Source organism: Trachemys scripta, chromosome 9 (genome assembly GCF_013100865.1).
Source record: "Trachemys scripta elegans isolate TJP31775 chromosome 9, CAS_Tse_1.0, whole genome shotgun sequence".
In the NCBI taxonomy this organism is placed as follows: Eukaryota; Metazoa; Chordata; order Testudines; family Emydidae; genus Trachemys; species Trachemys scripta.
In genome coordinates, this window is record NC_048306.1 from 29,234,121 (window position 1) to 29,249,823 (window position 15,703).

The 15,703-nt window shown below is 37.6% G+C and overlaps 1 protein-coding gene across 1 annotated transcript in view; it reads right to left on the reverse strand.

The window, feature by feature from the left end:
* Window positions 1-316: 316 nt before the first annotated feature.
* The window catches only part of POF1B (POF1B actin binding protein), a 42,788-nt gene continuing 27,401 nt past the window's right edge, over window positions 317-15,703 (reverse strand). The window contains exons 4-14 of the mRNA XM_034781796.1: window positions 14,786-14,916; window positions 13,795-13,822; window positions 12,589-12,663; window positions 11,768-11,860; window positions 10,656-10,769; window positions 9,467-9,619; window positions 9,152-9,262; window positions 7,194-7,322; window positions 6,512-6,588; window positions 4,612-4,726; window positions 317-1,963 (exon numbers count right to left, since the gene is read on the reverse strand). Coding sequence (XP_034637687.1) covers window positions 4,618-4,726; window positions 6,512-6,588; window positions 7,194-7,322; window positions 9,152-9,262; window positions 9,467-9,619; window positions 10,656-10,769; window positions 11,768-11,860; window positions 12,589-12,663; window positions 13,795-13,822; window positions 14,786-14,916 — 1,020 coding nt within the window. The 3' untranslated portion in view covers window positions 317-1,963; window positions 4,612-4,617. The remainder of the gene's footprint in view (window positions 1,964-4,611; window positions 4,727-6,511; window positions 6,589-7,193; window positions 7,323-9,151; window positions 9,263-9,466; window positions 9,620-10,655; window positions 10,770-11,767; window positions 11,861-12,588; window positions 12,664-13,794; window positions 13,823-14,785; window positions 14,917-15,703) is intronic.

A 15,703-nucleotide genomic window follows, 5' to 3' on the forward strand; every position in this document is an offset into this window, starting at 1 on the left:
GTGGTGCAAAGGGCCATAAACCAGCAGCAGATTATAAAGTAAGCATAGCTTTATGCCTGGCTCTCTCCCCTGAGTGTCCTTCACCATACTCTGCCTCCTCCCCTTAGATTCTGCATGGAGGATTTGGGGTCTAGTAACAGTGTTAAATAAAAATGTAGCATGAAGTAGCCTAGCCGATTAGAGCAATTAATGTATCTAAACAATTAAACAATAGGTATTAGATGTTTTCTAAAGCAGATGGGCGCATGGCTGTAAGGTTTTGTTAACAGGAAATTAAACTTGCACACAATATTTTATTAATAGACAAAGAATGTTTATTTCCCAGCTATTATCACCCATAGGTCACAAGTACTCTCACCAACATATATATTGACCATCTGTATGGATATAAAATGGACTCCAAGTGCCTATAACTAAATCAATCCACAGAAAAATAGAAAAGGAAAACCTTTACAAAAGCATTTAAAAGCTAGCACCTATTTAAGTATTGTAGATCCCTTAATTCCTCTTCTCCCTTATCTTCTTTTTTTATACATATATATTTTCAAACCTTACCCCCTTGCTTCAAATTACTTCTTTTTCTATTTTATCTCTTACACCAAAATCATTGGGACACATTCTGTAGTCCTGAATCAAGTGGGAATTTTCCTCCATTAACAACAGAATATAGCCCAAGCACTATTTTCATTCTACTTTTCCCAATATAAAAAAAAATGTATACACCACATTCTTGAAATTTTGATTTACAAGTAAATTTCAAGAATCTTAAACTATGCCTGGTACAAATAGTCACAGCTGTTTTTCAGTTTATAAAGGTTCAGTCAAAAACTTATTCATATGATCTTTAATGTTCTTTTTAAAACTTAGTTACCTTAAATTTAAAAGTTTACAAGATTATTTTGCCAAATTAGAGATGTTGTTTTTCATAAAATATATCTGCAAAATTGGTACTCATCACTTATGGCCCAGCACTGAGGAGCTGGATGGAGGGAGTTTATCTTGGATGGAGTTGCTCCCAAGTTAAAGCATTTTGGTTAGTTTATGTAGAGAAATTTTCAGAGAGGTAACTTCCTTCTAGAATTTCTCATGCCATTTTGAGATCACAATTTTTATGTGTGCTTTTTTTATGTATTGATTACATTTCCATTAGTTCTAGATACACCTCTTGGCTGCACTTAGCATTTGATCTCAGTATGGACAGATGATAAGAGATAAGTGCAGGATTGGAACCAATCTAAGATCCGTGAAGTAATAAAGTAACACTTTAAAATAGTGGTACCAGTTTCTACTGCTAGAAAATCTTGTAAACACTTAAGTGTATCAAAATCATGAGTGCCGCCCTTGCAAGAAATGATGACGTGCTTACCACAGAGATACATGTCAAACTTTACCGTCATTTGTAATCGATGTAATTTTGTCTCTACCGTTCACAACTGTTATGACAATTATTCTTCACCATGCATGCAGAGAAAAAGCCAACATGCAAACTAAATATAGGTGGGGTTTTTGGTCCTCTCCTTAGTAATGCAGCAAGTAAGACAAAGGAATGGAAAATACCCCTTTACTCAACGTGGTGTGGAATGACTGAACATCATAAATGGTATGTTACTTTTCATCTCCATAGAGAATGTAGTGTCTGGGATTTAACTGCAAGTAATGCTAGTATTGTGTGTGTTACGACACAGTGGTTAAAATGGGCAGACTATGAAAAATGCATGTTCTTCATCAGATAGAAGTTAATTGCTTGCTTTGAGTAAGGCCAGCCATTGCTTTTCACAATCCATTATTTCCCACTGTGTGTCTTTAACACATACACATTAGACAGGGGTTCAGGGAAAGGCCTGGTTCTAAATATTAAACTGAACCTTTTAATGATGAAAAACAGCAGCAGGTAAAGCAATGATACAGTCATTTGGTATGAGCGCCTTTGAACAGATCCAGTGGCGGTCCCAGCTGCTCATTCCTAAAAGAAATAAGCAGTTAATTGAGTGGAAGTTATTCCTGTCACAAAACAAACATCACATTAGATTTCACATATGTAAAAATTTTGCTGTACATGTATAAGTGTTTACAAATAAGTCTATGCAAGGAACATGGTGTTTTTATATAAATAGGTATCTGACTTTCCAGGGGACTCAGATACCAAAGTGAATAGCCTTAGTTCCCATTCAATGCCTAACTTTAAGCACCCAGGTTTAAATATTCTGGTACTCATGGTAGCATGCTACTCAACTGCTATTTATTTTTAAAAACTGCAGTAATGAGCACATAGGTGCTTTTGAAAATTTTACCTATACCCACCACCACATTTCAGTGACAAAAACTTGCTTAAATGCTGATAATTTTTTGTGGTAACTAAAATACACTGCCTCATCTGTTGTTACAGTAGCATTTGTAATGTTACAGGTGAAGTTGAAAATAAAACACTACTAGTATAAACCTACATTGTCGTAGGTTTGTAACTTAAGTAAAGTAATTTCTTTTCAACTGAAACCTGCTACAGTAGAACCTCAGCGTTATGAACACCTTGGGAAGGGAGGTTGTTCGTAACTCTGAACAAAATGTTATGGATATTCTCTCAAAAGTTTACAATTGAACATTGGCTTAATACAGCTTTAAAACTTAACCACGCAGAAGAAAAATGCTCCTTTCCCTTTTAAAAAAAATTTTTTTTAAAGTAGTTTACATTTAACAGTACTGTATTTATTGGTCTCTGCTGCTGCTTGATTGCATACTTCCGGTTCCAAAGGAGGCATGTGGTTGACTGGTCAGTTCGTAACTCTGAGATTCTACTGTATAAAGATCTTGGGTGAAAACCTGATGCCGTTGACTTAAGGGGTGAAATCCTGCTCCCATTAAAGTGTGGGAGGGATTTTTCATTTAGGGAGCTGTTCTGGTGTTTGCAGGAGATAAAAACTCAATTTCTCTCAGCTTATAGTACTCGCTCTTTCTCTCCTGTAGTGAAATAAACAAACATGTTTAACTTTCAAACAGGCTCCAACTCCCCCTTGTGACTTCTGTAAATGTACATCTTTGCGTACCCAGGCTTGAACATGCCCTGTTACATCTGGATTTCCTTTAGGCTTGATGATGATTGAATAAGTACGAAAAACCTAGTCTTCCATTATTACTTTCCCTTTTTAGAACTACTCCCCATTTTCTTCCCTCATTCAGATTTGCTTTTATGTCCAGCCACCATCTCAAACTCCGTCTCTACAAAATTAATTTGTTAATTTTTCCCTCTAATCCCACTTCCTGCTTTCATCTTCACTGGCAACTCCTCTGGTCTTTCTGTTTTTGCTGCTGCTTCCATATTCAGTTACTAAAATTCCCTCTTGTTTAAACACCTGACTATACATTACCTTATGCAAAGTGAGAGATGATCAATCTCTACCTGTATGGTCTCTCTGCAGGAGTGTTTTGGTGAGAAGGGTTAGAAACACTTTCACCCTGCCCACCTCAAACATCGGACTCTTATCTTTCATTTCAAATTCCAGCTTCCTGCCCTTATCGATTTAAAAAAAAAAAAAAAAAAATTCTACACCTCTACCACCACCTTTCCCCTCTCAATCCTCTCTTACACCTCCTTGTACTCAGAACTGAGTTTACTCCTATGGTGTCCCCTACAGCAAGAACAGCCTCCCAGTTCTCCCCTATCATGCTCTCCACTCTCTCTTTAAAACCCACTAATCTTTCCTACCTGTCATGTGTTTGTTTCTTCAGTGAAAGGAATTGGTTTATCTGTGTGAAGTGCCAGCTAAGTTTATGGTGCTGGGTGTATATTTATTATTTATATTCAGGGTTAAAGTACTGCTCCCCAGGAATCTTTGTCTGCAAACTACTTGTATCCAAAAGCAAGCCCTATGCACTGCTCCACCTATTGTAAAAGGGCCCTACAACCAATGCTGATTCCAACTGGTGGAGGACTCCTCAGGCACTGTGTAAGGCTGGCTGCAGAGGATCCCCTCAGAAGCCCTGGAGATTATATGTAGTGGGAGGAGTGGGGGCTTTAGTTTACAGCAAGCAGAAATTCCAGGCAATGTTGTGGGGCAACCCTGAAGCTGCTTGTAACTGTCTGTTATACCAGACTCCAGTGCCAAAGGAGCAGCCCAGACTTCAGAGGGCATAAAGGTGGTTTGAAGCCACCAGAGTCTCTGGGCTTTGAGTTTTGTACAAGAGCCTCTTATTCACCCACCCTACTAGTTTATTGAAAGTGTGGTACATCCTATTAGAGATAACAGAAAATAGGGCACATTTTCAGTACTTCTTATGCTGTAATATCAATACAAACTGTAACCCTTTCAAAAGCTAAAAGTAGGGTTGAAAGATGTGAGGTTAAAGTAAAGGCTGTTTCTATTTATTATTCTTCACTAATATGCATAGACCATTTTTAGAAATGTCACTGTACTTGTCTATTATGAAACATTCTCTAGGCTGTTCTTACTGACTCATTGCTCATTTTGCTACTTTATTTACTGAAATAGAAAAGAAGCCTCCAAAATAGGTTTTGTTGAAATAATGCTTTTTACAGGCCCATTTTTGGCTTCTTTAGAGTACTGAACCTACAGATCGACAACAAGAAATGGTATATAACTAACATGGATAGCTTACATGTTTCTACATTGCTTCAGTCTTCTCAATTACAATAGTCTCTGTTTGTCTAACTGGTGATGAAACCATGTAGTCATCAGACAGGAGACCAAGGATTGGATATTGGTTCATGTACCTGTATAAAAAGTTGTGCAAAACTGTAAGTGGAATATTGTACGTCTCTGTTAAGCTTTCTAAACACCTATATCCAAAGCAGTATCTTGCCTTGGAGGACCAAATTCTACCTTTCCCCCACAATACTCATTTCTAGATTAGTTATCGCACCCAGATTTGTTTAAAAAAAGAGTTAAGTAAATATTTAAAACATAGTTTTTAAAAGGCTTTAGTTAACTGGTTACCAACCAAAATTTTCTTTCTCCTCAAAGGCATCCACTTTAGAAGTGTTTCCACACATATTACCTTTTTTTTTTTTTAAAGCCAAACACTCATTACTAATTACAAGCTATATGCCATGATTATGTCCAACACCCATTTATTAGCATTAAGGGATGCTCAAAGACACAGGCATACAGTAGCAGAGGCCAAAAAAATAAACGGCAACAGTACAGACTTTTTAACTGTTTACTGTTCTTTTGACATGTGTGTTCCTAGCCTTGGCAAAACAGCTGCAGCTTTGGCTGGATCCTGCATGATGCATCATCATAGCTCTCATATTGTTGCTTAACTTTCAGATCAGTTTGCCAGGAGCTGTTTTATCTGAATCCACTCTGTTACCTTCCTGCTTGTTTCCTTAGAGCATGCTATTAACTAAACCAATGCATGCTTAGAGTAAACATTCCCATAACCCAATATAGCCATACAGTATTCATAAATTAATACAGATCGGTCTCCAGACTTCACACCCCATACACAAACAAGGTATACTTTAAGATTAATAATAAAAAAAAAAAAAAAAAAAGCAGTGAGGCCTTTAAAGTTTGTTACACAATTCAGAAGAGAGCCCAGTTCACTCAGGTCGACTTAAGATTGTAGTGTAGACATGTCCTATGTTACAGCCACCACAGTAATTACCGCAGTGGCTGATGTCCACATTACCCTCCTTCTGTCAGTGGTGTGCAGCCTCATCAGGAATGCTTCCACTGACTGAAGAGGGGCAGTGCCTGAGGCTAAGAGGCAGGGATTTCAGCTCCATGCAACTCCCTGCCAGGAGCAGGGGGGAGGGCAGCCTCCTGGGGCTATTTGTCTCTGGCAGGGAGATCCGCACCCGGACTCCTGTCAGTTGCTGTGCTCCCCGGGAGCAGCCAGGTTGGGGAGCCAGCTTTCTGGTGAATTTCACAGAGCCGTGAAAATTGACAAGACAGCCAACATCCTAACTACACCAGCATAAGTCCTACACCTCTCGTGGAGGTGAAATGGGGCCCTTGCAGCTTATGTCAGTGTTTACACTTCAGCCTTGCTCCCACCAATGCCTTATGTCAACCTCTGAAGAGCAAAATAGTAGTACATATTTTTTATCCCTAAAGCAAGCAAATCTAAATCAGCATTCACATAAGGATGGAGGTTGCCATATTTATTCTGATACTTTCTGGCCATAAATACACGTTTTGAATAAGAAGTGCAATAGGATAGAACACTGGCATTTCTCAGACATATACAACCTTCTAAGGTTTAGTTTATCAAGTGAGATTCAGAGGAAGGAACACACTCATTTATCTTCACATCCTCCAAACACTTCATTAAAATGGTCAGTGGGACTATATAAAGCAGAAAAATGTCTGGAGAGGATGTGGAGTTTTTTCTAAGCACTGTTATTAAATAAACATTTTAAGAGAATCTTGTAACCTGACATTTGCAGGCAACTGCTTCTGTGAAAACCAGTATAATTACTGAAAATTAAATGAAATTTAAATGAAATGAAAATTAAAAAACATTTTAAAAAAGAAGTGTATTGCTACATTACTTTTTTGTGATGATAGACTTTGTTACACCTGTGGATTGATTGCATGATAATCTTTCTTGCTTCAACCTAAAGAGTTCCTAGGGAAAACAAAAATAAAAATGGTAATTCTGAACTCTTCACTAAATGTTAACTCTAAAGTCACAAGAAAATACTTAAGGTTAAACACCTTTTAACCTTAAAGTTAAACATATTGGAATAAAACTTTATTCCATTAGACTGGGTCACAGAAAGACCTACAGGCTCTACCTAACAGTCAACGTTATTACTAGGGGTTGGGCAAAAACTTACTCCTGTTTCAGGAGACACAAAGGTTGAACAGGTGGCAGAATTCCCCTCTCTATGAAGCATGCTCATAGAGTCCACTGGCATCCACTTAGCATGGAGGAAAGGAAGGGGCAGCTGTTGATAAGTATTAAAGATTCTTACAGAGGAATTTTATAGTTATAGATGGAAGAAATGTCCTGCAAACCAAAGTTTAGTTTACATGTAGCAGAGCAATTAAAGGAAACAGCACCACTGATCTCTTATCTTGGCAGATCTTCTCTACCCCACCCGCTCTCTCTCTCTTCCACCTTAAATTCTAATGATTTACACAGTTAAAATTTGAATGTTCTTATGGTCCGCAACAGGGTAATAGTTATAATAGACCTTATAAAACTGCAGCATAAATGAACACTCTTACCTCTTGCTGCTGTTTAATAAAAGTCTCCTTCTCTTCTAACATTGAAGTAAGTTCATGCAGCCTCATCTGGAAGTCACTGTTACTTCCATCTCTTCTTGAAATATCTTGCTGGAACTGGTTTAGCTGGGACTTTAAAATAAATAGTTATACACATGCTAAGGAATCTAAGGAAAAGAATAGCTCTGAAGTCTACATATCTTAAATAAAGCTGACCCACAATGAACAAACAATGGAGTTGTGCCCCCCCCCCCTTTTTTTTTTTGCTGCTTTATGTTTCAGAAAGATCTGAATTTTAATTTATTTATTTTGATGGGGAGGGCGGGGAGGGGAGAAAAGAAAAGGAGGAAGTTCAAGTTTTTCTATGTTTTTTCTGAAAGGTGCTACAGGCAACTGGAGAACCGGTAGAATGCGGATAATTAAACTTGATTGACAGGAGAAGCCAATTTTATTCATATGTTTAAAACTGTTCGGTTTGTTTTTAGTTAACACCTTTTTCTCTCACACACCTGTACAGGAGAAAAGATGGCTTAGTTAAAAGTTAGATCCCCAACAGCGTCTTCCATCAAAACTGTGGAACACTAAACTTGAATTACTAATATTATGTTTTTTTAAAAAAGGAAAAGGTAAAAAAACAAACAAACAAACAAACAAACAAACAAACAACAAAAACGCACACAAAGCTTTCCAGGTCTTTTTAATATATAATGAACTAAAATGGCAAAAAGTCCAACTTTTTCCTCCTTTGCTGGTCACCTTTAAACTAGAATTAAGCTAATTTTATCCAGTTTTTGGATTTATTTTATTTAATGCACTACTTCTCCCATGTTTTGCTGCTGTTTGTTTTCTGTTACTTTATAATTATTTAAGATTTGTATTATGGTAGTGTCTAGAAGCCTAAATAATGATCATGACCCTGAACATATGAATGCAGAAAGTATGGTCCTCTGTCTGTGTGACTAGTCCTGGACATGACTCTGAAAATGAAGGATTTTCATCAAGTAATAAAAGGATAATGCACTTAAAAATCCAAATTTTGTTTAAAAGTTTTAAATAAAGTTTTATATCTGCTATTGGTACACTACCTTGGAGTACTCTAACAGAAATAAAAGGGAAAAAAGATTTGTATTTCCAGTTTGTCCACTTGGTACATTTGTCAGTGCTGTAGATGTCATCCCCTTATGTTTGTGTGGATTCTCACACAGCAAGAAACTACACTAAAATAACCAGATGAATATTAAAAAAATGGAAATGGGTGGCAGAATTACCAGATGAAAAAAAAAAATGGGAGACTCAAGAATAGGTCAACTTCAATTAAATGATTTTAGCTCCTGTTTGGTGCAATGGAGTGGTTCCGAGTTAACACTATTACTTTAGTAGTTCATTGGTGCTTTTATTTTGTTTGGTATCAGTAGGTTTATGAAACTCAGCATACTCTGGTAAATTCTTTTGGTTATCAATTACAGCACAAGTTAGAATGATCTCTAGGCAGGCCAAATATAAATACAGTACCCTTGGTGTGACAGAGGTTTTATAGGTACAATTTAAATCAGGATCTGTCTTATTTTATGAAAGCTGCCTTTCTGGTTAGTTTTTGCATCCCCCCTAGATACGTGAACCTTTTGTTTATGCTCAACTCACAAGTCTCTAATGTGTAGTAAAACTGCCAACCCAGTTTGGAGTCAGAAAAGAGTCTGTAAAATCTGCTTCTGGAGAGTGAACTTTTAGTTATAAACCAAACACAACGTGAACAATAAGGCCAGGATTTCAATGGGTCCAAAACGGATACCACTATCTCTAATTTCAAACCACAAAATACCTGAAGTATGTATAGTTGGTTGGTATAAGCTTTTTCCATTTTGTAATTTTGAAAATGGAACCTGCCACTTTCCAATATCCATACTTTGCTCAGAAATCCATATATGATTATGAATGTATATGTTATAAGATAACCAACATACCCTAAGATTGCGGATCTCTCTATCTTTATCCTCTCTCAGGTTGTTAATCATCTCCACGTAACGACTAGAGAGCTCATCTGTGGTGGTTTGTATCACTGGATTAGAACAGGTCTATGCAAAACAAAATTATAGCACTCTTAATTATTATACAGTTTAATACAGTTATAAGGATATAAAGTATGTATCATCAGATGAGAAAACAAGTTTGCTCTGTATTAAAATTATCTTTACATGTCCACCTTCTAAAGAATTCTAAATCTAATGCAGCTGGATTTGAGTGAAAAAATATTGACAGGAAAATAAAAAACCCATTACCTGCATTCTCAGGTTCTGGATCTCTTGTTCCAAGGCACGCTTGCAGTATTCCAGTTCTTTTATCCGACAGTCCTTCTCTCCCTCAGCATACCGGAGAGAGATGATCTGTTCCTCCAATGAACGACATTTTGAAGCACTGTCTCTGAGTCCTTGCTATGAAAGCAGCACACAAAAACTTCTTAGATATGGTCAGTGAGGTAGTCTCAAGGATTGTCTGTAAGCAAAGCTCAGTTTTGGGTATACAGTTACTTATGGGGAGCCATTTTTTAACTTCTTGTCCTACATAACTTTATTCATAGCTGATTCATATCAGCTGGAGAGCCGGCTGTGGGGAGATGCTGCACATATTTAACTTTTGTTAAATCAATGGGAATTAAAGTTAGTCAGCACCTCCCTGCACCAGGCCTTTAGTGTATAAACTGTATCCAGTGTTGGTGTAAGCATGTGTGGAAAGAGTTTGGCCTACCTCCTAGAATGCCCAACTTCACTCTAGAAGAAGCTATGAACCTTAGCACTGGATTTTTCAAGCGAGGAAGTTCGTCAAAATCACTAGTTTTGGACAAAATTCCCTACCCCCAAAAGACTACCCAATGTTTATTTGATATAGTGGGCTAAATTCTTAATTGGCTTTCACAGGCAGACAACAACTTCAGTTGTACATGAAGCATTACTAAAAAGATTGTAAACAAATTACTAGCCTACTCAACGTATTGCTTCTGCTAGAATGGCTATGAATTATGATATTTTTGGCAATTACTATATCCTACACAGAACACATTTCCAGATCTCATTCACATGCAACTGACAGATACAAATTTTTTAAAACACACACAAATATTTTTAAAAATTAAAGTAGAAAAAATTATTTGGATCCATATCAAGGCTTCATATCATGGGCAGAGCAGCATATGGGGCTTTAGTATAAATGAGAATTGGACCCTTTATTTTCTTAGCCAGAACCCTGTGTGTTAGATGCCTGAACATCTCCAGTAACAGTACTGTATAAAGTTGTTCAGAACAACACATTCACATGTTACAGAGAATGCTGATCTCTAACTTATCTCCTTTTTATTGGAAGCTGTTATACCAAGAATAGATTTGTGAAAGTTGTTCATAGAGCTCAGTGTTTATTCTAAGTGTGAATTCTTGGGGGATAGTAACTTCGTTCAAAATAAATATACGAATGTACCTGCTGTTGGCGATTATTCTCTCTCACAGATGCCAACAGTGTTTCATACTCCTTCACCTGAGATTCTTTAAAAGCCAGATCTTTCTCTAGTAACATCTTGTCAGTTTCCAATTTCTATGAGACAAAAGTACTTGTTATGAATAGATTCTATAATCGGTCAGTATAAATAAGAAAATGATCCCCTTATTTTTAAAATAAATAGATAAATTATTTTAATTCATCAGCTCATCATAAAGTGAAACTAAATGAAACAAAACCCCCAAATAAGTACTTAATTCTAAATCTGTTTTGTTGGATACATTTTAAATACTATTCTTGATTTGTTTGCTCTGTTACAATACTGCACACTTAGCCCAAAGTGTCCATGGTTACATTATTTTCTATATAGATTCTCATCTCATGATAGTAGTGCATTAAACAACATGACTAACATATGTCACGTTTGTTCTCTCATCCTTCCCCCAGGGGAAGAAGTGTGTGTGGTGGAGTGTTTTGGATTTTTTTAATATATGTTAGAGAAGGCAAGATCAAAGAAATGCACCTTTCACTTAGAGTGGAAGGTGGTGAGGTTTGCGATGGTCGTTTGTTCCTTTCGAAGTTCATTCCTTGGTCTTTGGCCAGCCCCTGGGAAAGCTCTGGCTCCTGTCTCGTTCTGTTCAACAGCATATTTTGGGTTCTGTTTTTTGTATTTCTGTTCTTTATAATTTTACATGTGATCAAGTTAAGCACCATCAAGTAAGGGTAGATATAAATCCTCCACAGTATATATAGGTTTATTATTTTGCTGTTCTGTCTTCCACATCATCCTGGTATCAGAGTATCCTTCATCAAAACAGGCAATTACCTATACAGCTAATTATTAAGGGAAAGTCATCATGCAACAGTGGTAACTGCAGTGGAGTTTGCTGCTGGAACAAGATACTAGTCTAGTCTAAATTTTTCTTTATGTACTAAAGCTGATCCTTGCAAATACTTCAAACAATGTAATGTAACAAACTCAGATCTGTGTTATGCAGGAGGTCAGACTAGATGATCATAATGGTCCCTTTTGGCCTTCAAATCAACCAACCAAAGAGATTAGGTAATGGAATCTAAATTTTGCAATGACCTACCCCTAAGTCATCTTGTAGATGGCAAAGCTCCTCGCGCAAACTGCCAAAAGTGGAAAGTACAAGTCGCAGTGATTTATCGGATGTCACTCTCATCTAGAAAAAAGAAAAGGATTGGTTTCAGCTTCTTTGTGGGATATAATCTTTGACAATAACTGAAAATAACAAAACAACAAGAATAGTAAAACTGATTGTCTTTAGTTTAACAGTATGGGATTTATTGCAAATCTGTTTAGAGACACGTGTTAGATAATTGCAAACTTAGAAATTACATTACTCTGCAGCTAACTAATTATAGAAACAGAATTGTAAGAGCTGCTAATATCACTTGTACTTTGAAATCTGAATCCATGTCTACAAGGATGAGACTTTTTCATTCACTAAAAACAACACTATCTGTCAGTTACACAAAATTATTAACAATTTAATAAAATATCTATTAATCACTTCTTAATATAAAGTATGACCAAATAAGGAAAGGTGCAGACAAGGTAATCCAGATACTCCTATTTAATCCGTCCTCATAAGGCAAGGAGACTTCCAATGAAACTGAAAGGCAAGAGATTTAAAACGGATAAGAGGAAATGTGAATAGTGTAAAAAAGATAATTAGTCTGTGGAAATGACTGCCACAAGACATCAAGGCCAAACCCATAGGAGGATTCAAAAAAGGATTAGATGTTTATAGGAATAATATTCATAGTTACATTAGATAGAATAAAAATGTGTAAGACATCTGTGCTTCCAGGTGTAAGGCAAACACTAACTGCCTCAAATTAACTATGTTTTTTGTAGATTTGCAAGTAATATTTGCCATTTGCATACCTGCAGGAGATAGCGAATTTGCTGCTTTGTCAACTCCGACAGTCCTTTGGGAATCAAACCTTCAATATCTTCTACCTAATAATGAAGATAGAAAAACAAACCAATTTGTTGGCTTCGACATCTTAAATAAGAATTCTTCCTGTATATCACAATGTGATCTCTTTATTAAATTACTCTACTGCTTAGAAAACACGAGAAAGACAGAAAACTCTGAGAAATGGCATGCACACAGATCAAGTTATATCCAGAAAACTTCCAAAATTTATATCTTATATTGTATATAAAGCTAATTTAGATGGAGACACATTAGTTTGAAGCATATTTATTTTTTGCTGATGAATAAGCAAAAAGTGTGTCATTTTAAAATGTGTATTATTTTAGAAATAATAAACACTTCATTATTTTCCTATTCTGGAGAAATAAAAGTTACACTGAGTTGCAGCTACACTAGCGTGTGATGTGATCTGATCAAATCAAATCCTACATGCTAAGTATGGACAGACTTGGTCAGTAAGTCGATGGAGACTAGAATGACCTACATGCTGCAGGACATGCTATACATGATTTAGTAAGTGGCACTCTTTCCACCAAGTTAGTACTGAACTACAATTTTTGCCCGTGATCCACTTGGCCAAATTCCAACAGAATCACAGCAATTAAAGATTGTAACTCACTAATCTGTCTGTCTGCATTTGTCAATCTAAATTCCCTTTAAGTTCTTTTGGAGACACTATTACACTTCACTTCCTGTGGAGAAAGACTGTGCAGTGTTGTGAAAAACAGCTGCTGCATTTGTGGGAGGATGAAAGTGATATATGATTAAGTAGTTACAGTGGGAAGCTTTTTAAGTGACACACATCTTATCCAGGTTTTTACCTATCTTGTCAGTTTTACAGGCAAATACGCAGGAAAAAAAGTTTTAATGTTTGCCCCTCACAAGCTACTAAATAATGGTAAAAATTATTTAAATGTACACATTTAAAAACATCATATTTAAAACCATATTGCTATAGATATATTTAGGAATCCTACTGTTTACTAGGAGTGCACAACTATCAAAGATTGTCCTCCTTACATTACAGATTGGGCTAGATCCTCAGCTGGGGTAAACTGGCATAATTTCATTGAGTTCAAAACTGAGAATCTGCCCCATTGTTATTACCAACAAATAGTGACCATTTGGACTGGATTGCTCCGAGTACTTACTTGACGTGTAGATTCATTGTCCTGTGTCCTGTAAAAAACACACACAAAAATGACAGATTAACAGCAGGTCTCTTGCTGATTTGAAAGGAATGAAAAAAACCGCCCAATCATGAGAAGAAATATGGGGCAGGCTTTTGCTCTCCACCACATTTTTAATTTAGGGATCAGAACAAAGGAGGGTTATCGTCAGTCCAACTGGCCTCTTATTTTCCCAAGCAACATCGGAGAGGCATTACAATTGCTCTAAGCACTGTCAATGCCTTAACCAGTACCTGGATGAGTTAATTCCTCAGTATTATTAAAATCTTATTATTTTCTACAGACTGGGCGAAATTCATTCCTGGAGAACCTGCACTGCTTGAACAGGAGGCAGATATGGCCCAATGAGTCCAAGAAAAGAAGTGGTGGGGAGGAGAAGAATGAGGAATTTTAGAAAAACTTGTAATTTGTTTTGAAGATAGCTGCAGCCTGAGAGGATTCAGTATCAAATTATTCTTTCAGAAGTGGTTTATAATACATATAGAAAGCAGCTTAATTTGCCTACAGATGCTGTGCGTTATTGAGCACATAACCTATCTCTGAATCCAGAGCATGCCACTTAACATTGGCATCAGGGTAGTTTCCTTCTTTGCATCTTCAGGCGAGTACAATAATGTGACTGTCTTAAAGCAAAATGTCAGAGCATGCAATATATACACTGCAGTATGCACTATGTGCTGTCTAAATTATCTTGACAAGGGAGATACATAGTTGTTTAACTGTGTAAAGTGCCTTGACCATTAGTCAAACAGTTTGAAATACTCATTGCATTCAATAAAATAGCATGGCTTCTGACATCTTGAGACACTCAAGGAGTTAAGTTATTATGCACCACACTCTATGAACTTTAGCTGTCTGCAGAATGCAGCTCAAACAAACAGCACTGCTTTCTCTAACATAGTATACATTCCTGAGATTCCTAGAACACCACAAGGAGGGGGGTCTACAATACCTTCTTCCTATCTTTTCCACATGCTGCAGTAAACAGCTGTACAGGTCATTGCTCTTGCGGTTCACTTCAGCAAGTAGCTCGCCAAAATATCTGGAGTCCAGCTGCCCATTAGCTTCTTGAAGACTGTGTACCTGGAGGGGAAAACAATGTTATCAAGGTTAACAAAAAAGACTTTGCTTTTTTTAAGGTGACAACCAGGGGAGTGTAACCCAGAGATCCAGATAGAGAGCAGTAGGACTGGGGGTCCCACCCAAAGAAGAGTTGGGCCTGTCACTTGAAAGGGGTAAACTTGGGGGACTGAAAAAAGTGTCTCAGAAGAGGCAGCTTACCCAGGGACCATGACAGAGGGAGGAGGAAGTAATCTGTCCAATTTCCCCCTAGTTGGCAAATCAGGATCCATAAAGAAGCAGACAGCAGTGAGATTTCAACTTAGGCATGCAGCCCCTTTAAGGATCTTTACTAGCATACAACAGATCCTTTTACTTCTTAGCTATCTGGCTAACAGCGTATTGCCCAGCATTCTCCCCAAGGCACTTGCCACAGGCACTCTGAAAAGGCAGCACAGACACTCTGCTTCTGGGAAGATGGGCTTGAATGGCTGTGTAAAGCTGAAGTTGGCTTTAAGCGGCTGTTTCTAGAAGAAAGTAGGGTGACTAGACGTCCCGATTTTATCAGGACTGTCCCGATATTTCCTTGTTTGTCCCGCGTCCCGACCGACATGCGGTCGGGACACTGGACAAAAAAGGAAATGCTTTGGAGCCTAGAGCCCGGAAGTGCTCGCCCCCCCCCCCCGACTCCGCCCCCTCCTCCCCCGATTGGCTCCCTCCCCGAATCCCCGCCTCTTCCCCGGGCTCACCATTCCCCCTCCCTCCACAAGCGCTGGAGGGAGGCCCGGGAGACGCAGGGGAAGCGCGGGGC